Below are 27,677 nucleotides of genomic sequence, written 5' to 3' on the forward strand. Positions count from 1 at the left end.
TTTGGGTATTACCTATTAAGCAAGGCGGGATTGACATGAATGACAAACAAATGGACCAATGGCACAAGATGTTGAGAACGCACCCCTGACGCATAGGGACGCGTCTGGAGTTCAACCAATCAAAAAGCACGTTACATTTACGCACAGGCTTTCGGACTCCGTTGTAAATACGAATGACAAGAGGCGTTCATATTAATGACATCGCACAATCAATAAGGAAGCTTGACTCGAATTTGTATTTCTGGTAAGTAGGCCCTCGCGTGATGACTGTCGATTGGTAATACTCGACAATATTATTCTCGTAGTGTCAGTAAATTGGATTGCTAATCAACACCAAGGTTAGCTGGTACTCGTACTAATGCTAATGCTAACTTGCGTTATCATAACCTATCAAACACATTTGGGCTTCAAAATGTATCACACGCGTAGTAAATGCACAAGCATGAAACAAGGTAGTCACGCATTCGTGTTGCCCCTGTCAACTGTCGTCATTTTACTCGTTATTTGTAACCCTTGTAACGATCAGCTAGCTTTCCAGTTTTAATTGCTTTTTTTGTGTTTCAAGTGCAGTTCTAGTTTTATTCCTATCCCGGTCCGTTTTTGTTTATTAGATGAAGTTTTTTCACATGTATACCCCTGCTTAGCATGTCTGTTTTTTAACCTACGTGCAGGCTAACGGGACCACGTTAATGTCATTCCTTGTACCAACCAGCGTTCTGCCAGCTCAAAGAAGAAGGCTGTCTTGTTCCACAGGTAGCTTGTGGCCAATGCCACAGGCTCTACCTGCCCAGTGGACTATCATTCGGACTAAAAATTGGACCCAACAAATATAAGTTGCAGGCATAGTGAGTGGCTGTGCATCTGCCTGCAGAAAAATTGGTCATGTCAGACATAAATAAAGAGCTGGTGGATTTAGTGTGGGGGAGACCAACAAGCGGGGCAGTTTCAGCTTCCATCTTCCGCAGATGGACACAAGGTACGATGTTGTGTGTGCTTAATTGCAACATAGAGTACATTTAGTGTCATCTCATATCTCTTGTACCACAACTGCACATGCACACGGCCTTACTGAAAAAGGATGCCACCTTTCTGCATATTTGCTGTATCTCGATTACAGGGTTTGTGTTCAGTGAGCATGAGCACACAGCACTGGAGCAGTTTGAAGGGGGACCATGTGCTGTAATTGTACCTGTACAGGTATGCTTTCTTTTTAAACCCTTTGATCGAATATCTGGAGTGCACACATTAAGTGAGGCGTCTTTTTGTTCTCCTTACAGGCTTTCCTTTTAAAGACTATTCTCTTTAACCGAGAGACTTCAAACTGGAGACACATGACGGGTACACCAAATCAAGATCCTTTACCATTGTTTTTGTATGCGTATTAAATCATGTGTGCTTTTTAGAGGAGGAGCAGAAAACTGTCATGTGTTCTGCACTGAGTGAAATCCTGGAGTCGGCCTGTTCCAGCACATCCACAGGGTTCTGCCTTGTGTCGTGGACCAAGGGACAAAGCCCACATTCCCACACGCATACGAAAGCACAGACCCAGTCGCAAACACAGGACATGCCAGCGCCAGAAAGCAGCCAACCACTAGAGGGGCAGCAACCCAGTGAGTTTGAACATTTGCTGTCTTCTGTGCTCTGATTTGGAATAATGACGACAGAAGACTGACGGTTTTGTTAACATGAGTTCTAATTAGTTAGATTTTATTTTGAAAACAGCTACATTGTAGTTATAAAAAGATGAACATAATTGTGCAGAAGCATTCTTAACTCTATCAAGGTTTCTCTTTCTCACAATTGAGCTATACAGGTTATAAACCATATAAACTCATTTACTGACATTGAATGCCATAGATGTCAAAGATAGGTTTTTATAAGTTTGGCACACAACTATAGTATCCATCCTTCACTGCTGTTGACAGCTATGCAAGTCCAAAAACCTTTTTAAGTGAGTTGGTAGTGAATGATTTAATCTTAAAAAGTATATTATTATCATAATTATGGTTTATTGTCACCTTTTTTATCACAAAATTTTGGCATTTAAGCAGAAGTGCATAGACTTTTTACATCTGCTGTATGTTTGTTTTCTTGTACTTAGCTGCTTTGGCTGCTGAAGACCTTGGCTTTGAGCGATTTCACAGTGTTCTTCAGTAAGTGACACTTTTGGACATCTAAAACAATGCTTGAACGTTACATCTAGCCATTCACCTCCCATTATTTGTAAACAAATAAATACAACACACTTTGACAGTTAATCAACTTTTTGATTTGCATTTTGCTGAGTAAGCACGTTCATCATGTTCCTTATTTATTCAAGTATACTTTCTTACTGTTAATCTCACAGAGCCACGCACAAATACAAACCAGCGGAAATTATTATGAAGCTGTTTTTCGTAGCAGTATTAATCCTAAACCACAGGGCATGCTGCCTGCACAGTCCACATTCAACAAAAGGCACTGCATGCTAACGAAGATCCATATTTGTCATAGTAAAGCTCCAAGTTGGAGTAAAATGGTATTTCAACAAAAATGTATGAAGTAATACATTATTTTCATGAAACGAAACATAACATATTATTAGTATTTAATGGCTTCCAAGAATGTTATTTGTTTTGTTCAATTTTTGCAGGAAGCGAGTTGTGATGTCTGTGTCAGATCTTCAAGCAGAAGTGCTTTCTCTTTTCCACACTTGGAGGGGGTGCTGTGGAGTTTTGCTTTTCCTCTACTCTGTCATTCTTACCAAGGTACAATTATGGAAGAAAAAAAGAATGGATTTATACATCATGTTTGATGTTTAATGTCAAGAGTTGAATGTTTACATATTTGTCACTACAGGGCATTGAGAATATTAGAAATGAGATACAGGACACGATGGAGCCTCTTATAGACCCTGTGCATGGTCATGGAAGGTACACGAACCCCTTTTAACACTTCAGCACAAAATGATAGATAATTGCATGGACACACTCATAATGGCTAAAAAAGATCATTTGTAAGTGTTTTTATTGATATTGTTTTTGTTAATTTTGCAGTCAGAGTCTGGTGAACCTCCTCGTTACGGGCCACGCGGTCTCTAATGTCTGGGATGGAGATCGAGAGTGTTCTGGAATGAGTAAGACATCAAATATTTTATATACTCAAAAGTTATAGAACAAATCAAAACAGCAAATATGATTCTCCTCCATTAAGGGTCAGCACCCGCGGCTCGAGAGCCGCAGTCGGCTTTTTAGCACCGCCCAAGTGGCTCCCAGAGGCTTGTTCAAAAATGTATGAAAATTGAAAAAGATGAGTGGAAAATGTTTCTTGTTTCAATATGGTTGACCAACAAGCCACAAACATTCTTAACATGTTCCAATGCAACATTTCTGTTAACTAAGATTTGTGTCATAGCCTGTGACGCACATTTCTTTTGTTGGCTGTTGCAAAAAAAAAAAAAAAAAAAACAGCGGGTGTGCATGTGTTTGATGCAGTGGATCCCAAAGGAAAAAAGAGAAACTTATAGACTGAGGATTCAATGGTTCATGGACCAAATCATTTGCTTTCATTGCGGATGCAGAAGAATTGTTTGCTTTGTAATGAGAAGTTGACAAAAACATCTTACATGCCCGATGTTGAGAAGCTGTCCATTGATGTCCGAAACACAAGTCAAATTAAATGGGTAAAATCACAATCTTGTCATGGGCACATATTTAGTGACAAATTGGCTGTTTTTTTATAAAGGGACTTCTTCTGATTTTTGTCAGTATAGATTTTGTTGCTGAGGTCAGAGGATGGCGTTCGTTGTTATTTTTTCAAATCCTCAAAATAAAAATGACATCTGTTTTCTTTATTGTATTTCGATAATTTGACCAATGCAACAAAACATAATACATGGAAGGTGCGGCATTCTCTCCCTGATGCATAGGCTGTAGGGAAAATAAAACATTTAATCATGAATGCTCATTAGTCATTTTGATAGTAGGCTAATATAGACAACAGCAGCATGCGTTGCCATCATTATGAAGCTTGTACAAGGGTGTCGATGTTTTGCGTCTCCTAGCAGATTTGTGGTTTTGCTTTTTAGATATTGTTGGGGTTGCCGACCCGTCCTATGCAATAATTTTGAAGAGTTGTTTTTCAGTCATGTCCACCAGAGGGCAATAGTTTTAAGCTTATGTGGACGCTCTGCAATTCAGTTTTTTTTTTCTCTGTCCTCTTGTGTGTGTCTTCATGTTCAGAGCTACACGGTATTCATAAGCAAGCATCAGTTGGCTTCCTCACGCTCATGGAGTCACTACGCTACTGTAAGGTACAGTTACCAAAATATAAACACATTCCCTAGACAAAATACACACTTTCAATGAGAATACCACTGTGTTAACATCGCTAGAAAGACAAATAAACACAACCTCAGTTTTACAGTGGAGCTGTACATATTATTTTGCTGTAACGAAAAAATTTTTGAGAAGAATCCCGTGTGAAAATGTTTTTTTTCTTAACAGCCACACACTGCTATGTCACCAGTTTTTTTTTGACACTCGATTAGTGAAAAAGATTGATAAGACTCCCGTGTGAAAATGTTTTTTTCTTCACAACCACACACGACTATGTCACTAGTTTTTTTGACACTCGATTATTAAAAGAGTTTCTTAATATTTTCCTTTAAATGTAAGCTCTAGAATGTTGTCTATTATTCTCCACTGCAACAAGGAACTGACTTTTGAAAATGTTTTGACTGTGTGAAAATGTTTTTTCCTTAACAGCCACACACGGCTATGTCACTAGTTTTTTTGACACTCGATTATTAAAAGAGTTTCTTAATACTTTCCTTAAAATGTAAGCGCTAGAATGTTGTCTATTATTCTCAACTGCAACAAGGAACTGACTTTATGAGAGACAATTGTATTAATGTATTTAAGTGCTGGCTGCTGTATTTAGAAAATAAAAACATGTGAGTCACACTTGCAGAGGTGCACTGGCCTGACTTCAGTGCAGTTTGCTTATTTGGCTTCCTATGGCTCTAAGCAGAATAAAGTGGTATAGAAAATGAATAGCTCAAACAAGGTTTCTGCATGAAATAGGGCCAACAACAATTCCAACAGTAACTTATATTGTTTTACAAAGTGGCATTAAACTGTGAAAGAAATCATCTTTAATTCATGCAACGTCTCGGATCTCTTATGAATTCATTACCTCACATCAGACTTTAAACACAATATGATTCTTAACAGTGATAATGAATCTACTGAATATTAATTTTAACTACATTCTATCTTCTTATTTATTTCAGGTGGGAACTTTCCTGAAGTCGCCCAAGTTCCCTATTTGGATCATTGGCAGTGAAACTCACCTTTCTGTGTTTTTCACAAAGGCAAGTTCGATACTCTCATCCATAATCGTCTAAACATATGTCACACAGTGTTTCATAAAAGCCAGACCTCTCGACAGGTTAGGATAACCAAAATATGGAACCCACTTAACAGATTTAATAAAGTGAGCTCACATATCAGTGTAAGGGAGGAGTGAGTGCAAGGAAGAGTGAGTGTCAGAGACATAGTCATATATGGCCGGCTCTATTTCTTGGCTTTTCGCCTATCTTTTTTTCTTTTTCATTTTTTAAACATGCAAGCCCAACACGGTGCAAACTGTGACATAAAACCATGACTGTGTCACATCCTCTTGCCTCGTGTGCATTTGTACGGTACATAACAGCCACATTGATTGTGGTAATAATTACTTGTGGCTGTACTGACCGCAAAGACATTCTTCCCTAAAGCGGTTCTGATGTAAGTAATGCAGGAATAAGTCTACAGTCCTTATTGAAGCTCAAACAAAGCTTCAAGAGGCACTCCTTGTCAATGTCAGTCAAATAAACTCTTGTCTTCCAAAATTACGGTCAGGCAGTGTTTCTTTGCTTAAATGTCAGAGGAGGGATTGCAGGAACACAATGAAAGGAGTTTTAGTGATGTCAAACCTGGAAAGAAGCTCGGTTGAGTTTGTTTGAACGAGATTGATGAACGTTTGTATTTGTTTGGAGTGAGGTTTGGAGTCCATTTGTGGGAAGAGATCATGGCCAATGGATGGGAAATATTAATAATTACAGGAGGTGAAGACTTCAGAAAGGCCACAACACTGCCTCTGAAGTAGTGAAAATTTGGTGTCCAGGTTAATTCAATTCATTCAATTTTTAAGACCGATAAAATGCAGTTACTCAATCCTTTTTTTATGCACTCAAACGATTGTAATGAGTGTAACCCTACATCCCTTGTACACAATCTGCTGGTAAGCAACAAGACCAATATTCCAGTTTCTGTTTATGTTCTTTCAAGTATTTATCACTCCCATGTGTGGCAAGAAACTACGGAAGTCTGAACTAAAATCTAATCATACCCACTATGCATTGGTCTGCTTGTGATTAATATATTAGTTATGACTCCAGCTCCCTTTAAAAGTTTTGCTGATTGACCGTGAGCAGCCACTAATGAAATAGATGTGCAGCTCCACCTGAACTCTAACTCTTTGGCCTTTGCCCCCTGTGGTTTTGCTGCAGATAGCTTCATGATTGAGCCTTTGGTAACTGTAATGGTTCATATAGAGCTGCAATTTCCAAATGGGTGTACCTCTACTCCAGGAGCTACATAAATGCACTTCAGACAACATGTGACATTTTAACAGTATTTCTGCAGGAATCAGCAAATCAAATTAGCTGCTTTTTAATGCGGTGACCAGACATTTTCGTTTTAAGAGCAAATTAATTGGAATATGAAACAACCAAATTGCTTGTGTTACAGGGACACCTTTGCAAAACACCGTATGCCTTAATTTTGTTCAAATTTATACGAATGCACGTTGTCATTAGTGATGAAATTTTTCGGTAAATGAGCCAGAAATAAAACAGTTGGTGTTGCTCGATCAGTCTTCTGGAGTTAAATAAAATCTACTTTTTTTTTCCCCCTCCAAAAATACTTCGTGCTGATTAGGGGTACTTGGCTGAAAAATTAATTCGCAGGTGGAATCACTGATATCCATGACTTGTGCAGTTGTGGAAGATCAGTTCCGGCTCAATGTGCCCTTCACAATTATTGTGTTTGACTGGCAGTGATGAGTATAGGATGGTTGGGATCGACGCGAAATTCTGCTGTCACCATGAACAGGATAAGCATTTTAGCAGATGGATAGCTTGACAGATAAAGATGTCAAGATAGGCCTGCTTTTGAAGTATAAAGCATCCGTCCATCAGAAAATATTACATCATAACAGATTGTTTAGGTTACCAGCAACATTGGATTGATGTTCTTTGGATTCCTCTAAGGGATACTAAACTCATTTAGTTATTTTCAGCAGTAAAACATTACTATTGTGTCTATAATTAATTTGATAACTGAATTAGAGTAATTTTCATGCAAAATGAATCCCTTTAGAAACATTTTGCCACTGGCTGTTGACTGACCAGGACAGCACATGTGCAGTACTCTCAAGACACAGGCATGGGCGAGAGTACTGTACTAGGGATGGGCGAGCATCGATACCAGGTTTTCACGATGGGAAGTCGATACCAGCATGTGGGTGCTTTACGATCAAAAATTAGAAATGAGAACCATAGAAAATTGTCAATTTGTAGCAGTTTTAAGGAAAATTGACCCATCTTCTAAAAAGGTGTACTTTTTTTTTCCCTCAGTGGCCAAGGTGACACAACATTTCAGTCAGGAGAAGCTTGCACAGTCAGCGTTTCATTAAATATAACTTTCATTCATCCATTTTCCTCTCCACTTGTCCTCACAAGGGCTGCTGGCTTAATGGCGCCCATCCCAGTCATCTTTTTGGCAGTCGGCAAGCTGCACTTGGAAGTAATATGTTTTTATTTAATTATATACATTTTAATTTTAAAATGTGGTTAATATAGTGTAAATAACTTGCGGCGGGAATCAAGGTTCTCTAAGAATGCTGTATGTATGTAAAAATGGCTGAAAAATCAGATACTAAAATTTTCCTCTTGTGTGGGGGTGGCCAGGGAGTGTCAAGTGCACTGGCCCTAGTCGCGCCTTGGGAACGATACATGACTGACCTCAAAAAACAGGTGGGCTCTGAAACGTCATTACTTGAGGCTTGAGCACGTGATGTCATTTTCTGTCAACAGCAAATATGTGTCTTTAAAAATATTGTTTGTGCATGAGAATAAATGAACTTTCAAATTATAACGGACAATGAATAAATGTTTAGCTTGAAAATGGCTAAACAAGTTTCCATTTAAGGGGTTACTTGTTAAATGATTCTTAGATCAATCCCAATAACAAAGTCGCAGATGCAAATGTACTCAGGGCTACCTTACTTTGTGTGGAATGCCCTCATTCATACTGAGGTCATCTGTGTTGTTTCAACTTCAATGAATGGTCCTCTGGAGTAAGAATCATCAGATTTCAGCTTGTGCAAATTCAAAGTGTGTATGCACGAGGGCAATTCTGCTTTCAAACAGCTCTGTCCCTGAAAAAGTAACATAAGATATTGTAACGTTTCATATATTTAGCTAGCTGGTTGATGTGTACCCAATCAATTTTCCTTTCTGTTGAAGAAACAAAGTACTGGACACACACACACACACACACACACACACACAAAAGAATCCCTGGCAATCATCTTCATAACATCATACCCGTAATACGCCATTGATTAAATGCTCAGTTACATGCCTACAAGTTGAGTGAATCATGTGTTGGTTGGTGATTGCCTCAGCTGCACTGGTGTTAGTGACATTCACAAACAGAGTCGCACATTCTCCAGTGAGTGCAGGGAATCTAATCCTGATTAGCGTTTGTGTGTGTATGTGTGGGTCAGGTGGATGACTTCCTGTGAGTGAAAGTGCTTCCAAAATTCCCATCTGGATCCATTTGTACCCTTGGACCGGAATATATGCACATGTATGTGTTCTGACGTACCGTAGATGGCTTTCTCTACGCTCTGCCACCATTAACATGCGCTAAAACCGCTCGGCTTGTCGGTAAATCTGCTTTCAGGCTTTATTTGAAGTAGACTGTGATTTCTCAGGCATTGTGATGGTAATGCTTTACTACCTGCTAATGTAGCTTTTAGTCCCAATATAGACATCCTCCACAAAAGCTGAACATCCGATCCCTGTTTCTGATGTGTTAGTCGCTCCTTCTGTCTGCCATTGGGGACGGCTGTGTATTCCCTGGAGTTGTCACCAGTGTGCGACTGTGGCTTTTTTGACCATTAGCTTAATAACATTAGTGTTTTTTTTTTTTTAAATCAAATCTACCTACACAAAGGCCATACTACCATCTCTCTACCCATTAACACTTTTTGCTTGTGTGCTTGCGAGAAATGTTTGCTTGCCTGTAACTCAATCAGTCTTTGAGATGCCAGGAAAAGAGTTGATTATGATTAATGAGACCGCGTTAGTACTGTTATGTATGTTGTGGACGTGCAGTTTAATCGACAACTAATTGAGAAATATCTTTGATCATTTCAGCTTCCTGACGGGAAATATTTCAAATTTCTTAGTCCCCTGTGAAAGCAAACTAATTAGCAGCGTTGAATCAGAGTAAGACATTTGCAATCGCTCACTTTGGAAATTAATGATCAATTATGTCGATCTAGAATGTTTCCGACCAAACCAGCAACCAAATTGTTCAATAAAAATTTAATACATGTTTCTGTGCTATGATTTTGAAAAAAAAAATATATTTGTTTCCATGAAGAAACGCAAATAAAAACCCTTGGATAAAAAACAAAATCTGATTCATCAGTCATTTGACAGAAGATATTCTCTGATTTCTTTTGTCCCCTGTGAAAGCAGACTGGATAGCAGTGTTGAATCAGAATAAGGCATTTGCAAATTTTCTGGCATATTACGGAGTAAACCAGCAACCCAATCATGTAAGCACGCTTTCTGTACTGAGAATAATAAAATGATTAATAAAGATGTGAAAATTAAAACATTTTCTTCGATTCATCGATGATAGTTTTAGAGCTTTCAAAATGAATCAACCAGCAACTAATCAATGATCAAATTAATCAACAACTGTTTCAATAATCGAGTAATCAGACAGTGTGATTGCTGAACTTAAAATGATGGAAATCTCAAATTTCAGCTTCTTAGCAGTAATTATTCGGAATTCTGTAGTCCTTTGTGAAATTTGTTGGATTCATCTTTTGTGTTGGATCAAAATATGACATTTGATCTTACAATGACCAACCGTGACTCAATCAGATTCAGAACGGTTGAAGAGTACAACGACAAATCTTTCTCAAGTGATACGGTTTGATTTTTTTTTTTCAACAAACAATACAGAATAAAAAAAAACTACTTAACCTTTAAATGAGAAAAAATGAGTTTGTGAAACACTTTAAAAGAAATGTGTATCTGATTATTTGATAAAATAATTAATTTTGTAAATATAGTGACAATCAAATAACTGTTAAAGCCCTTATATCTTGTGCTTCTGTCCAAGTAAAACACTTCCACAAGTCTTTTTAGTATATCGGACCCCAATGGGTACTGAAAAGAAGGAAGCGATTGGGTCAGGATGTCCTTCAAGGAACAGTGCAGTGGTCATTCTGGAAAAGCCTGCGCGTGGGTGACATTTTTCACTGACCTTTGCCCTCCTTGGTGAGTGAAGAGGGTTGTTCAGTTTCTACTTAAAGAGAGTTACAGGTGTGTTTGTGTGTGTGGCTCTGTACAGTAGTCATGTCCTGGGTCAGTGATTTATTAGACGAGAGAACAGCCTTGCTGGCGCTCTGTGTCCTGAGAATACTCTGTGGATGCATACACACGCTGCAAATTTTCTTCAAGGATTGGTACAAGACAGAGAAAACATATGTGCAGAGTGCAAACAGAGTTGATGTCAAATTTGCTCCCCTTTGTTGGCAGAACCACAAAAGGTGATTAAAGCCATGCCATCAGAAACAGACGTGTACTGTATGTGAAAGGATTTGATGGAGAGAGCACAGACTTCCATGACATTAAATAACAGAAAACCTCTTCATGGGCTTTAACTTATTCAGTGCCATTGATGACTATACACGTCCAAAATAGTTTTTACTATTAATATGATACAAAAAAAAATACAAAAATAAAATTGCCCTTGATATGAATATTGATGTGTACTGTTCTCATCATAAGAATAAAACGCATTTGAATAATAAAATAAATAGAATAAAACAAATTTGCACCTGCAGAAATCCAGTTAGAATTGTGCTCTGACAGACATGCATTATTTGATGCAGACGTTTGAAGAAAATATGATTACCTTTTAATTGGCCTATTAATTTTAAAAATTACAATGAATAAAATAGCATTCGTTTTCCCAATGCATTTTGACAGGTATCAATTATGTGAATTTTCACTCTTCAGGGTCCAGCCTGTTACTCATTCCTTATGACTAAATAAATGTATTGTTACAAAAAAAAGAAAGTTTTCCCTTTCAACTCACAAACTGCATTGCATAGTTCTTGTCATAAAAAAAGGACATTTTTATCACTAGGAGTTGATTGGGTGTCATTTACCACATTATCGTTTAGTTTATGTTGTCCTATGTACTTTTTTTTTTTTTTAAACAAACTGGGACTTTAGGTTTTTGTGTAAAGTAATGACACTCAGGGCAATTCTTTACACAACATCTTAGCATTGCTCACCTAATCAGATTGTAAAAATTAACTGTTACAGCCTTTATATCTTGTCTTTCTCAAAGGATTACTTTTGCCCTTAGTTTGATTGCCTTCTCCCTGAAATTACAAGTCACTGTAGATAGAACCTGTCCAAGTAAAACACTTCCATAAGTCTTACCAACACAAGGACACTAAGCTATGGTATGGATTTTTATGGTATGGATTTATATTTAAAAAAACAAAAAACACTTCTGTTATATGCATACAACTGCTATAAATGATTAGAGTACATGAAGGTAAAAAGTTCGTGTCTGCAATTGTTGGCTATTTTGTCTGATTTTTGAAAAAGCCATAGTCAGACTATTTAAACTGTCGGGATTAAGTTCATATCTCTTGTATCCTCAATTGAGAACTACTGTATGGGACCAGAAAATCAGTGTACTGCCTCCTACAAATATATCATGGTGTTAAAATTTAAGATACAATGTCATGCTTTCAAGGAGCTTTGAGGTGAGGACATTGTAGAAGCAAAAAGTAGCAAAGCGGTGTACATTAACAGTCATTAATAATCTTTGACAGCTTAGACCAAAGGCCATTGTGGAAGGCTGAAAGGCTGTGTGTGCGCTGCATTAGTCGTCCTTTCCCCCTGTGTATTTTATTTGTTCCGTTAAGAATGCTACAGAACCATTCTGTGGTGTCACCTCCGTTTTCTGGCACACCTGAAACTCATGTACCAAAAAAAAACGACTGAGATACGATGTCCCGATTCGAGTTAGAGAGTTGAGAGCCATTCAGAATGTATCAATGGAGCAAATCTTCTTAGGTTGTCTTGTAGTGTTCCTTTTTTGGAGTCGTGGCAGTTGACAAGATCGCGGCTTTGTTGTCTTGAAACTGAGACTTCAGACTTGCTCCATGGGCACTCAGAGCCTCTCGGAGCATACAATAGCTATTTGGGCGAACCGGAGGTAAATTGCTGCACTCATGTAGTTTCATGCATATGGAGATAAGGGTCGAACGGGGGCAAAAAGGAAGGATGGAAGACAAAAAGGAAGTACTTCAAATTTTGAAGTAGCTTTGTCGCGCAAGGTAAATTCGTCTCAAGTGCAGTTCATTCAAATGACAAAACTTAGGTATAGTGAGAAATAATGTAAAATGGCTGGTCTATAGATTTTCTTTTTGGTGCATATGTACAGTCCCCCCCCCCCCCCCCCCCCATCCTCCTCTCGTGGTCTGACGTCAGTGTCAGTTTAATAGGACACGCTTGATTTTTGCCTTGTGTTTTCTTAACTTTGTTCTAGTGTTGAGAAGCTTTGTTGTTGCTCTCTGAAGAGGGTCAAGGATTCCAGCCAAAAACGTTGGACTTTGGGGAATGGAATGTGTTCCTCAAGGCCACACACATAACACACTTTGCCCTGTTGATATAATGTCTTGTTTTAAGTGTCATTTGTAGGATCTCTGCATGTGCAACTTGAATATAGTTGTTCTTTATCCAGGCAAATAAACGTTTTGGGTAATTACACCGTGTTTCAGACACAAACATACTCACACTAATGTAATGGCACCAAGAAGAGACGCACACACTCACTCCCCGTGGAGTATGTTTGCCCCATGTTTTCCCCATGCTTCTCAACTCAGCAGCATCTTCCTCAGGCCTCTAATAAAACACAGATCAAAGGCAACCGAGCAGACCTGTCATCACACACAGAACCACGTCATTTGGGCCGACATTATTTTACTTTGCATTTTCTAAGAACTCACCAATTTTGTCATAGAACCTACTGAACAGTGATAATGCTTTTTTTTTTTTTTTTTTTTTTTTTTTTTTTTTTTACAACTATGTGTTGGATGTCTGTTTTTGGTTGTAGGTAACATCTTGGATGACAATTAGCTACAGCGGAACTTTGTTGTCCAATGTTAAATGCACCTCTGTGTCTTGCATAACAGCAAATTTAACACCAGAGTTGTCACTATTGTCACTATCATTTTAAAATTGATTACCCTATTATTCTAATAATCAAGTAGCCCCCCCCCCCCCCCCCACACACACACACACACACATACACACACACAAAACTTTTATTTTTTTTAATTTTTGAGTTTAAGCAAGTGGATATAAATACTCATTGTTTATTATCTTCTTCACATATGAAAAGAGACCGAAAAATGTGCCTGTGCTAAATGGTTTGCAATTAGCAACAGCTACCTGTTAGTCACAACAAGTTTGCTAACTTCCTGTTAGTCGTCTTCTACTGCTGTTTCATGACAAGCAGAATGGGCATATTTTACTCTTGATTTCTCTCTCTAATGCACATTAATAGGATCAACCATTTGGTCACTAGTTGGTGAACAAATACAAAAAATGGAGGAGGACATCAAGATGGTCTTTACATATGGACATTTTCTCTTAAGTACAGCAACAGCTGTGATACGCCATGTACACTTGGCGCCAATTGAATGTAACTTTATTTTTGTCGGTCTTTTTCAATTGAAAATGATCCCAAACTTGTGATGTCATGTTTTTTTGGGGAGTGTATAGCCACCACTGCATGCATCGGTCCATGTAGAAAACAGTGAAGCAAGCATGTTTCCAGCAGAGCTTCGAGGCGGATACTTTGTCAACCTATTTTTAAAATTGACTTACCTGATGAGGTCGCTTTTTTTTTTTTTACAGCCCTACTTAACATTACAACTGAGGTTTACAGCTGATCAGCATAGCTGATGTGACAAGACTTCAACTTTAATGTTCAACAAGGAACTTTTAGAACAATGATAATCGGTCACCTTTTATATTCCTTGTGGGACAGACAATTTTAGGTAATGACAAATCTCCCAGCAGATTTATGAAGCCTATAATGTTAACAAATCAGGGCAGGCTATAGTATGTGTGACAGATCACCGTGTCGACTGGTCTGTTTTCTTTGTATTTGAAGCAAAAGCAGCTGGGAGTCATCTCTGCTCAGTCTCCCTCCCGAGTGAACACTGAGCACAGTAATAAGTGGATCGTGAAACCTTAGCTGCCTGTCCAGATCAAGCGTTAATAAAGGCCAAGTATAACTGAGATGACCAGGGCTCATTTGCAACAGCAAGGCATTTTGTGTTAGTCCAGTGTTGGTCATTAGAAATAATGACAGTTCTTTTATTAACTCATTCACTGCCATTGAGGTCTTTGGCGACAAAAGACAGAAAAGGTTAGTTTTCTTTTTGAGGCAACATCTTTTCCCATTTTTTCAGAAACTTAGTTATTAAGATGTATTTTTGGGGTGCACTGACATGTTGGAAACTAACATTCATTCCTCTGGTGGGTTTTCAGGCCAAAACTCACTGGTATTTGGAACTAGTCAGTCCCACCTTTCAAGTGATTTATTCTTTTTTTTTTTTTTTTTTACATCAGAAGAAAAACAATAACAGGCATGTTTTCATTCTCGATATTTGATACCCATGTTTGGGAACGTCAGAAAACAGGAGTTAAGACGGGATTCAAGTCCCCTATATTTAATATCCTAAGGAACCTATCAAAATGACTGAATATCCAAAAATTACAGTTTAATATTTTCTTACTGCTAATCTTATCTGGGTGAAATTCACCAACAAACAAAGCCCGGAGTTTCTCATGAATCATGTTTATGTGTAGGACTTGATTACCTGATTGAATGTTTGCAGTAATAACAAGTCAGCAGACTTTATCAGAAAATCAGTTAATAGCCTGGCAGACTCCAGTGATTACACTGGCCCCTTGCTCACACACATGTATGTTCAACTTACATGACCAGAGCGCTGCGTGTACACACACCGAGTCGTTACATCGCCAGAAACTCAACATCCATTTTATTTACACTTCCCGCGTGTCCTATCTGCTTGCTTTGCTGAAAATCCGAGACATTTTAAGTCAAACATTCATCTTACCATGTACGGTCTCACACTTCATTTTCTCCATCTGTACTCAATATACTATGTGTCTTCTTGCCTTTAGGAAATGTCCTTGGTTGGTCCGGAGTGTCCATCAGAGCAGGCAAGGAGGGTCTTTCAGTCATTTGATCCTGAAGGTAATCAATTGCTCCAGCGTATTTATTACGTGCTCACTCTAATGAGGAGACATGCTATAATCGACGTAGCTTTCCTCGCCTATCTAGCGAGGTGTAACAACGCCCTAAGCTTCTTCCTCTGTTAACAATATTTTTCTCTTCAACAACCAGAACGACTTTTCTCTCTCATCTCCACTGTTGTTGTTTAGGTTTTTGAGCTCAGCTTCTTGTACAGCTGGGTCAACAATCCCATTCTTTCCCTCCTTGTCACTTCCAGGTTATTGGGGGAAAGGACAAATAAAGTGATGAAATAGTATTAACAAAAAGAATGGGTTTGGAAGGAGTGTTTTCTGTTTAGGACACTAGTCCCCGACCACTAATCTGCAGCATTTTGGTACAATGTAAAAAGTGGAGGACCTCTTGTGTAAGATAAATATTTACTGAATAAAATATAATAGTTGTAATTGTAACTTGGGTGGCCGACTAGTTAGCAGGTCAGCCTCACAGTTCAGAGGTCCCATGTTGAATTCTAGCTCGCCCTGGCCTTCCTGTGTGGAAATAGCATGTTCATCCCAAGTTTGCGTGGGTCTTCTCCGCACTCTGGTCTCCTCCCACATTTCAAAAACATGCATGGTAGGTGTATTGGATACTCCAAATTGCCCTCAGGGTTGATTGTGAGTGTGAATGACTGTTTGTGTGCCTGCGACTGCGATTGGCTGTCCCAGGACGGCTGGGATAGGCACCAGCAAGCCAGCGAACCTAGTGAGGATAAGCCGCTGCGGAAAATGGATCATATTATAAGATGAATGAAATAAAACAGCAATATTTATTCCTAATTGCTTTCTAAAGGTTGGGTCATAATAAAAAACAACCCTTCATTCATTTTGACCCGTTTGAGATTTATTTATTTGTATTTATGCAACTACAGTCTAAAAACTGTTGGGTTAAAAGTATCTCACAAATGTTTGGGTTGTTTTGTGTGTTATTTGTTGGACCCAATTTTTTATGTTCAACAAATAACCTAGTGCTTCTCAAATAGTGTGACGAGCCCCCCTGGGAGGGGCGCGAGGCGATGCGAGGGGTGGGGAGGCATGGATGACCCCAGGGAAAAGCATTTGTTTTTGCCATATTTGGCACTTGTTGGGTTTTTTTCACATTTAGGTGTAAATGCTGCAAAAAATAATAAATAACTGTTGTTGGAAGTTGTTTTACTTTTTTTTTTCTTTGTGTTAATGTTAAAAAGGATACAGGTTTAGGTATAGTTATTCAATTTAGAGTTTAGCTATATAAAATACCACCCCCCCCCCCCCCCAAAAAAAAAAAAAAAACTAACTAAAATTGGGTTGCTTTGTGGGTTATTCATTTATGCCACATCTTTTTGGGTTCAATGAATAACCCAGCAAGTTGTGTCAGTCTCTTTAATGGGTTATTTTTGTTTGCTTTCGACAAAACAAAAATGAAAAACCCACAAAACTTCCCAATTGTTGTATAGTTGTTTGATGAGATTGTTCATTTAACCTTGCTTTTTTGGTTCAACAAATAACCCAAAAATTGAGTCTGCCTCTTTTTGACTCATCTATTTCTCGAGTGTGCCTTCCCACTCACCTTCACTTAGAGTTTGTGTAAAATTTAAATGGCCACCATAAACACATGTGTAAGTGGATGTAGTCTACATGATAGCATACATTATGAACACACTACACACATTCTATAGCCATGTTTCAGCACACTGGAGTGCCAAATTGGCGTCTTATAAATCTGACTTGTCACACGCCGAGTCAGCGTGGCTACATGTGTTGCAAGTAGTAAAAAGCACATACCCTCCCAACAGGTATGAGGATGCAGCCACACAGTCAGTCTAGGTCGCTTTATAAATTCTAGTCTTCTGAGTGAGGTGGACTCGTTTGAGAGAAGCATTCCTATTAAGAGCCCGCATAGACTCACACGTTCATGTTTGAGTGAGTCACATTCCAACTTCAGACCGCCGCGCATTCAAAAGCACATGTTAACATTTAAAGCTTCTCCTCACAGGTAAAGTGATCATCATGTCCATGGAATGTAGGTCATAGAGAAAGGGCAAGGTGTATTTGTGTGACTCGCATCACAAGTTAATTCCCATATGGCGCAAATGTGTGCGGTATGGGTCAAGGTCATTTGTTTTTTTTTTTTGTGTCCCAGTCTAACTTTTTCATCCATCTATCTTTGTGTATCTCCTTCCAGATAACGGCTTCATCCCAGATTCTCTGCTGCAGGATGTGATGAAAGCTCTCGACCTTGTCTCGGAGCCAGAGTAGTAAGTCCCTGCATGTCTTTTGTGTGTGTGGCACCTGTAGCTCTTCTAAAGTTCCCACTCCAAAAGTCACGGCCAGGCCAGGTCAACAGCCCAGCTCACGTTTCACTACCAGGCTCCTATAAAGTACAGCTAGAGCCGACTGTTCTGAAATAGCCAGACTTAAAAAAAAAAAATCTGAATCAGAGGCTCAGAGGGAGAACATTAACGACAGGAAGAAAGCCTGTAAGAGAGAGGAAACACTTAAAAGCATTGCTTGAGACAGAAGCACGTTTTCCACCAAGGAGTGTTAAGCCTTGCGCTGGGACTACGGGCATAGTCGAGTATTTGGACCGCTGATGTGCTCTGCAGAGCCCCATATGGCCAACACATCACAACGCAACATAGCACGCTATGGGGGGTATTTTATTTTCCTCTCTCTCTCTCTCTTTGCTTGCCACACACACCACCAGTGTAGCAGCCCCAAATGTACCATATTGAATAATGTTCAGTTAGTTGATGGAACTCGTTTTGTACTTTTACTGCTAGGAGAACTCGGACATGCGTTTTTGTATGTTTTTTTCTTTTCCAGGTACCTTACAATGCCTGTATTGTTTTTGTTTATTTGATTTCCTTTGATGGTCAGCTTCTGTTCATTTGATATTGATATTGTCAGCTTTAAAAGTATTCCGTGTTCTGTGTCCTTCTGTTTGAAGTTGATCACCTTTATTCAGGCTGCAACGACTGTTTTGGGGGATTGGGTTCATTTAAGCGAGTTCTTCCAGTGCAGTCCTCGTAATGAAAATTAACATTTAATGTGTTCATTTTGACTCAGGTTTAAAACACCAAATATGGTTTCTTGCCCTACTTGGGGCTATGTTGAACTCATAGTGATTTCACATCATCGGTATGGAATGTTTTCTACCTTTTAACAGTTGCAAAGTGGAGTTTATTAAGTCACCTTGGTATTGGCATCCCTTGCGCCAAAGAATGTTTGTAATGTATGCGCTTAATGCTAAAGCTGTACACTGTTTAATTAAAGGGACAATCTTTAAGGCTGTACACTGTTTAATTAAAGGGACAATCTTTAAGATTTAGACCATATTTTTCATTACGGACAGCGGGAGGTGCTGCATTTACCATTGTCCGTAGCCATAACAGACATGGCAGCCTGCGGAGGAGTGCCACTCCCCATGTAATATCATTTAATGATAACTAGACCTACGATTATATTTAAAACACACTGTTGGTTGTTAAGAACACATTTATATGCAAGTTTTTGAAATGTATAATCATTTAATTTATTCTTTTTAATGAAAAGCGGTCTAAATCTTACACATTGTTTTGTTAAGCATGTTACCTACCACATATTTAATTAGTTGACTCAAGTTTTGTTTAATTAGTTGACTCAAGTTTCTTAGGCTTATTAAGTTATAAAATAATGACACAATTGAAATCTCCTGACGAGTCATACATCAGTTAGCTAAATGAAAATGTTAAAACTCCAGTCTTGGAGGGCCTGTGTCCTGCATGTTTTCCAAGTTTTTCCTTGCATCACACCGGATTCAGATGATTAGCTTATTAGTAAGCTTTGCAGTAGCTTCATAATGAGCCTGATCATCAACATAACATTTCAGAACCAAAATATGCTTCTTGTGTGTGACCTCATTACTCATTAACATCATTGAGAGTAATCAATGAGTGAAATCATTAGACACACAAATGATTCCAAAGAATCAAATTCTTGGAAACGGTTCTCAAAAAGACCTGTTTTTTCTTCCCATCTCCATGCTAAAGGCTGATTCTGCATTGCCAAGGCAACAGCAAACGTTTTCTTCAAAATGAGCCAAAGATGTTTAAATAACATCACTCCATACAAGTTTTGAAGGTCCTGCACATGTGAAAATGGACTTCATCTCTTGTTACATGTTACAAGCTAGCATGTGGCTGAACGTTCTCTTCTCTTGTCTCCATTATTGTCGGAAAAACTGCTAATTTCATCAAAACCGCATCAGCCCTTTCATACGAGCTAAGCTAATGCGCTGTTGAAATTAGCGTGACTTCCTCAAACCAATTCCAGATAAAGGCGCGCGGTGTCTCTGCATGGAAACCGATTGAAGCATGGCTTTAAATCATAGAGCAGCTCCAGAGAAAACATCAGCTGATTGCGTTATACTCAAGGAGGGATTAGACATGGAGAAAATCGCATGCATCACCGTATGGCGTCTAAGCCGTTTTTAAAACGGCACTTCGTGTATACAGACATCACATTTGCATGTAGTTGCTGACTACTTTTTCCCCGATGCCTTAAAAGGGCAATCGAACAAGAGTCTTTTTTTCGGTAATAACAATAATACCGCTGATCTAACACACAGGAATGTCTGGAAAGTGGTATATTTAGTTGCACCACAGTCTTTGTGAAAACACGCAGGCGCTCACCAAAACATGGCTTCACGAGAGCTGACGTGATGTTTTCCTCTATTCTTAACATTTCTCTCTTTTTTTTATTTCCCCCCTCCTCCTTCCCCTCCAGTGTCAATCTGGTAAAGAACAAGCTGGATCCAGAGAACTTGGGCATAATTCTTTTGGGCCCGTTCCTCTTGGAATTCTTTCCTGATCAGGTATGTTCAAAGATGGACCCACACATTTTTACCATGCCCATTTGTTTGTGATTATCACAATTAATGCACCTGTTATGTTGTGGGTCAAACTGACAAATTGAAAGTTAAACTAAATTTTGAGTATATACATCTGCAGCATTTTTGTGAATGATTTTTGAAGTTTAAAACATTTTTGCAACTTTGATAAATAAACAAAATCGGGGTCAAAATGACCCAAGACTTCTACTTATGTTTTGAAGGTGGGCGGAATACAAGATTTGTTAGTTAGGGGGGTAACACACACAAAAAGTAGTTTCAGAAGTGTTTGGTTAAATACACATATACCAGGATGTTATTACTATTACAAAAAAATAAACGTAACACATGGGTAGAATTTAATTATTGCCTTGTTACTAGAGCTGTCAAATGTAATCGACTAATTGGCAAGTAATTGATTATCAAATTATTCAACAACTATTTTAATAACTGAGTAAATGTTTAGACCTATTGTTTAACTGGAAATGAGTTGAACATCAGTTTCCTCTTGTGCACAGGTGTCAAATTCAAGGCCCAAGGGCCAGATGCGGCCCACCACATCATTTATTGTGGCCCTTGAAGTGTTTATTATGACTTCCAAGTTTCTGGCTAAAATGCAAAATTTTTGTCTTCAACTTTTACATTATTTATGTCATTAATACCCATTTAGAACAAATTTTAACAGCCTCCGATTTTAAAATGTGTAAATGTGTGATGATTATCCTTCAAATTTATTTGACTTCACAGTCATAACGGCTTTCTGACAAAAGAACTATCACTACAATGTGGCCCATGGTAAAAATTAGTTTGACACCCTTGCTTTTGTGTAATATTGCTAATAGTTATTTAGTTGCTTTTCAATGACTAAACAATAGAAAATAAACAACACAAATTGGTAAATAAACTCTGAATGAGAAAGAATGGTTTTGTAATGCTTTTCAATGCGAAAAAAAATCTATCCAGTTCTTTGATTCATCGATAGAATAATTGATAGAAAATATGCATGAGTGACATCTCTATTTGTTACTTTGTGAGTGAGTTCACATATATAATAATAATAATTAAATATGCCTATGGGCCATATCGACCCAGAAACATTATTTCTGTTTCCGAAAAAAATTGCATACATGTTTGGGGAACTAATTGCACCCCTGGTCAAAGTGACCAAGGGACAATTTTGCTGTTCCTTGCAAAGAAACATAACAGGAGGGTTAAAAAAGAAATCAGATTGAGATCACCTTTGCAAAAGCATGGCTATCCAGCCAAGTGCTGTTGCAGCTAATCAAAGGCTTTTGCTCCAAAAATTCTTGCGGTGTCTCACGTGAAATCTATGCGTGTGTTCACAATCATGATGCTGCTTGCTAAAGAGTTTAGAACGAGCAGTTAAGCCGTCTTTTTTTTTTTTTTTTATGAGGCTGAGATAGAGAGACCTGTGTTAAAGTGATCAGGGCTTTAGAGACCTACCAGAGGAGCAGGTCAGAGCTGCAAAGGAATTATGCCGCCATTAGCCAAGTGGACGCACACGCAGACACACGTGGGATTGGCTCAAGGGTTTGGGTTTCATATGAAGGCATACAAACATGAGCCACACAGACAACACACCCTATTAGCATCCTGTATCTTTTCGCCAAAGTCAGCACAAATGTCATTGTTCTCCTACTTTTGGCTGTTATGTGGTAATTGGAGTTACACTAGATTGTAACACGCAGGATTGTAAGTCAGCTGCCAGGATTTGAAGTCAAAAATGTTCCACTTCTGGGTCTTAACCTCCAGTTGTACCGTTATGTTCTGGCCTGTGAGTCTCTCCAGGATGTTTTTCACTCTGGTTACCGGCCTGTGTTCCAGGATTCAGGAATCCCGGACTCGTTTCCCGTCTACCACTACAACGGACTCAAACAGTCCAACCACAACGAGAGGGTAAGACAGTAGAGGCGATAATTAATCGATTAATCGGCAAGTAAACGCTTACCAAACTATCAAGAATTATTTTGGGTAATCGTTGAGAATTTCAGTCTCTCAACTGGGAATCTCAGATAATCTCTTGTCCTCCAAAAGCAAAATAATTATCACTTTTTTAATTTCAACTAAAAATCCGCATCATCCCATATCAGTCTATCTCTACAACCAAATCATTAAAGAGTGTTTTTGCATTGTCATTTTTTCGATTGATCCTTTCATCAAAAGTTTTATCAATTTTAAAATGCCCGTTGAAGACAGTGATGCTTCCATCTTTGCACGTTGCATCTCTTCATTCCCTGTCATCATTCATGCACACACAGACACACACACACTCGCTGTCGGCGGTGCCCTTCCCCTTCCAGAATAAACAGTAGCCGTCGCAAGCCTAATAGCCTCTCCAGCCAGCCAAAAACTCCATGGCGTTTTTGCCTCATGTTCCTCAAAGTCATTACGGCAGAGAGGTGAGTGTCAACAGTACAGCTGTGATAAATATTCACCGGCAGGCCTATTAGACAGGCTTAGTGCTGTGACCGATGGCTGTCGGTGTGCGCAGCACCCGCCTGTAGCTGCAGACCAGCCTGGTACTCAGGAATATCACTTTCAGCAGCTGTCAGCATGGATGGGCCTGTCAAACAACTTTTTTTACTCTCCCATACGTCTACCTGAAGGTGTAGGAGGTATACCACAAGAAACATAGAAGGTTTTTTTTTTTCCATAGGCTCAAATGGGTATAACAGCTGCTCAAAAGTATTTTATTTAAAGTATTATTGTGTCTGCACATATGGGCGTGTCTACTCGAAAATGGCATCGACACCCGGCATCTCAGCCTACACCACTTTAAGACAAGTGCCTGTAAGAGAGATTGATAATGCCACCGTGTGTTGCTGAGCTGAGAAAACAAAATAAATAATGCCATATTGTTTCCCACTGGAATGTATTGGATCTATAGTTATTCATCCACTGGCATACTGTATGCTTTATTTGAATTCAGATTTTAGTAGCGATTTTCACATATCAATTACGTGATTGGACATCGGGCCTGATCACATAATTATCAGTTGATCGAAATCAGGGGAAAAGATCAGGGTAAGAACATTTTCATTTGATTTATATTTTAAGGGCTGGAAAAGTACACTGATAATTCTAAAAGAAAAAAAAATCTGTTTCCTGTATTTAACAGGGCAACATACCCGGATTTAAATATTTTAGGCTACTTGGTTCATACAACTGCTTCACGAGATTCAAGATTCAAGAGTTTTACTGTCACATGCATAGTAATACTACACAATGAAATTCTTATTCCGTTCACATCCTCGAGCAGACTACATTCCATAATCGATTTAATAATAAAGCAGGCAATAAAAGTAGCCAAATAAAAGGGACTTTACAACTTTTTAAACAATCTAAAATAAATAAGACAACTTGAATATGCTATTTTTCCATCCCTAACACTTTACCAAGCTATTGAATCGATATCAGCAGATCCCCAAAATCAGGAAACTAGTACTCAGGTGCAAAAAGAATGTGATTGGGATAACACTAGATTTTATCTTAGCTACTGTAAAAACTGAGACTAGACAAAATCCCATGAGATGAGATGCCTCACGAGATTGAGTCCATGTCCATGAGAAGAAACAATACATTGTCCAAATTTGGAATATAAAAGAATACCCGTTATAAATCTTCCAGTTGTCAGAGTTTTCTTTTTATTGAGCAGACTGCGAGAAAATAAACAAGCTAGCGTGCAAACGTAAACATCAACAGGAGAGGCACTTCTGTTAGTTTCATTTTCAGCTGCGGCTGAGCTTGTTTAATCACATTCTGTATTTCCCCTTAAGGGCTGCTTTGATTGAGTATTTTGGTATTCAGATGAAAACAAAAAAGTGTTCAAAGGCGTTTGTGTCCATAAAATCACTGTATCCGCCTATGTTTTGGATATGACAAATCTCAAAATTCGGGACTGACATTTGTGTGTTTTTTCAGGTAGAATACGTGGAAGGGACCGCTTTGGTGCTCGGGTTTGAGGACCCCATGGTACGGACCGACGACACTCCAGTCAAGCGCTGCCTACAGACCAAGTGGCCCTACATCGAGCTGCTCTGGACCACCGAGCGCTCGCCATCACTCAACTAGTCTTGTTTGTACGTGAAACGGACCACTACTGCCTCCATCTCTCTCACACACACACACACACACGCACGCGGCTCTGCTCCACGGGGGCTCATAGAGACTGGAACCGCAACCACACACACGCAACATGATGAATGAGAACTTCACAAATGCACACAGAAGACTCCCAACAAATTTATGCCTGAGATTCGTTCTTTCTATCTAGATTCAAGTCACCTTTACATGATGCTATTGTCTGTTCAGCACGGCTTGCTATTTGTCACACGGGATGTTTATGTTGAACTATAGTGTGTCACAATCACACCAAGGAGCGCTTATAGAGTTGCGGCAACTCTAACGTATGACGAACGGAAAAACAAAAGGAACGACCAAAGCCTTCCACGTGAGAACACACAGACTTTCACTCTCACTGTTAAACGTTTACAATGTTAGGACCAACGTAGGCACGCAACGAAATGCGAAGGTTTCTTCGATGTCTTCAAGACACTGTACCTCATGCACCACATTGAAAAGGTTGCCCAGGCGCTCATGTATTTATTAACATGCTCACAGTTCAGATTGTGAAATAAACACTTTTTTGGCATCCTGCTCTCTTGTTTAAATGTGAAGTCCTCCTCCAGCCATCGTCAGGAAAGGAACCGTCAAGTTTCCGGACCCGTATGCATCCCTTCATCACTAACTCACCGCACATGTTTGCACTCTGCTTAGGCTCGCCAGCAATATTTCACAAAATCTCCGGGATGGTGAGGTAAATGTCTGATAAAAATGGTGTAAGATGATGTGTTCTCACTTAGTACACTTCAACGGATATTTGTCTTGTACTGCACACAGCCTGAATGAACTTGTCCAAAACCACTTAGTTATTCATCAAGTAGTTTTTATTTTACCATGTTGCGTACTGTTGGTCCTCAACCTTTTTTTTTTTTCAAGCCTAGTACCTCCTAACCACCGCAAAGCATATTTGGACAAAAGAAAAAAGACTTTTAAAACAGTGCTGTGCCATCCATGTCTGATTTATTAAATGTGTTTTATTCAATAACTCCAAAAGGTATATCGTATAGCGTCTGTTTTACAATGTTATACTTAACGTGGCTGTGTAATGTCACAGCATTACAAAGCATTAAATTGGATATGATACCTGCAGAAACCTTGTTAAAATCTCACGTGCCATCACGTTCGCCCAGAGGTTCTCATAACCCCATTTGAGAACTACTGTATTATGCAAGGCCGTTGTTCTTTCATTCTCATAATCAGCCAATTTTAGGCCCTCTTAGAATTCTGATACTTCAAATAATTACAGATACTGTATAAGTATGACTAGACTTGAAAAAAAGTAAAGATGTGTCTTTAGAACTGATTGTGTCTTGTGTTAGTGGAATATGAATTAAGCAGCAAAACCCACCTGAGGCCACTCTGCAACTGAAAATGATACCGCAGTTGCTCCAGGCTCAGGTATCGCAGACCACCTTTTTTCTGAGTTTAGTCACATTTGCTGGGTGAGTTATGATTAGCAACTGTGATGTCATTTTTAGTCAACAGCAAGTGGCAAGATAAAAATGGGCTGATATTGCTGCATAATGATTAATTAATAGTCCACAAATGCAATATTCAGCAGAATGCCATGTTTAAGACTAGTGGAGGAGCATAGAACATATTAATACATAGAAAATATTTTCATAGTACGTTGATAATCAATTTGAGTGAATGAGCCCCCGGTCAGCAGTATGCAAAATGGTGTCACCTGTTGATGACAATTGCACTTATTGTCGCTTAGAAAACGAATCAGCACATGATGAACTTCTTAGATAGTAGAAATGCAAATATAATGTACTTTCTCATTTAATGTGCTTAGCTTAATGTGTTGATGACAATTGCACTTATTGTCGCTTAGAAAACGAATCAGCACATGATGAACTTCTTAGATAGTAGAAATGCAAATATAATGTACTTTCTCATTTAATGTGCTTAGCAAGACGTTACTTTTTGCTTAAAATTTTCCATGTTTATATTCTTGGGGAAGCTTATTTATGTTTCCCCCCCATTAAACCTGGCAGTGAATTACCTTATATTCTATTTTTAAATTTGATTATTTGAATGCATTTGTGCTATGCGATTTCAATGGGCATCTAGATTTTTGCTGTTTGCAGCTCAAAAAACAGAATTATACTGACTTTTTGCAGAACATTTTCCTTCATCTTGTTCATGTTAAATTTACATGTGGACATAGAGCAGACCCTTCACGATGTATACATACTTCTAGCATGAAAGCTACTCAAAGACAAGGTGAAGCAGGCAATTAAGTGATGGGGGCAGGGGGTCAGGAAGTGAGAGATGACAGGTGTTGGAAGCGTCTCCATTGGACTCTTCAAAGTTTTTTTTTTTTTTTTTACTTGACAGACACTAATGCTGTTTCATTTGTCTTGCTGTACTGTCAGACTGCCAGAGGAGTTTATTTTGTTATTAATGCGCCTGTAAAGCTCTGTTAAATTAAGCAGACTGTCCAAAGTGTTTTTTTCTCAGTCCATTATCATGATCTTTTTGTAAATGTTTTTGATACAGGGGATTTTGCAGTTGTTTTATAGCCAAGTCATCCAATATGATGCAAATCTAACAGCAACGTTATTGTTGTTTTAATCACAAATTATTACATTTGAAAGATGCTTAGTGGAGTATAAATCTGATTTGAAATATATATATAAACTCATATAAACTCACGATTTATTCAATTGTATGAAAAAAAAACCCAAAGTACAGCAGCTATACATCTTAATTTTGTCTTCTGCTGCCAAGTGGAAGATCAATTGGTTGGTCGGACTGTCACTATATGTCAGCAGCATAGATTGATGAATTATTGCATTATTTGTAGTAAATAATATCTATTTACACATACAATCCCAAAGATATATTTAGTAATAGACATTCAGTTTTTTTACATATGCGTACTGCAATTTCCTGTGAAATTACAATGTGTCTTATTCTACCTTTTTGTAGAAAGAGGCATGTTTCTTACAAATCAAGACAAAAAAAAAGACCGTCTCGTTTTGTTATTCTGTC

General features: G+C 38.6%; 1 protein-coding gene across 1 annotated transcript; it reads left to right on the top strand.

Annotated features, from left to right (window-relative positions):
- Window positions 1–116: 116 nt before the first annotated feature.
- LOC148425397 (ubiquitin carboxyl-terminal hydrolase MINDY-3-like) lies at window positions 117–25,211 on the top strand. Its single transcript, XM_088410257.1, has 16 exons — window positions 117–244; window positions 672–976; window positions 1,118–1,197; window positions 1,278–1,338; window positions 1,404–1,610; window positions 2,102–2,153; window positions 2,633–2,747; window positions 2,839–2,912; window positions 3,036–3,115; window positions 4,221–4,291; window positions 5,273–5,353; window positions 15,578–15,650; window positions 17,850–17,922; window positions 20,432–20,519; window positions 22,380–22,451; window positions 24,477–25,211. The coding sequence occupies exons 2-16, from the start codon at window positions 883–885 to the stop codon at window positions 24,624–24,626; spliced, it is 1,371 nt and encodes a 456-aa protein (XP_088266383.1). The 5' UTR covers window positions 117–244; window positions 672–882; the 3' UTR covers window positions 24,627–25,211.
- The last annotated feature ends 2,466 nt before the right edge of the window (window positions 25,212–27,677 follow it).

This window comes from Hippichthys cyanospilos, chromosome 3, assembly GCF_059441005.1.
Source record: "Hippichthys cyanospilos isolate Australia breed blue-spotted pipefish chromosome 3, RoL_Hcya_1.0, whole genome shotgun sequence".
Taxonomy (NCBI): domain Eukaryota; kingdom Metazoa; phylum Chordata; class Actinopteri; order Syngnathiformes; family Syngnathidae; genus Hippichthys; species Hippichthys cyanospilos.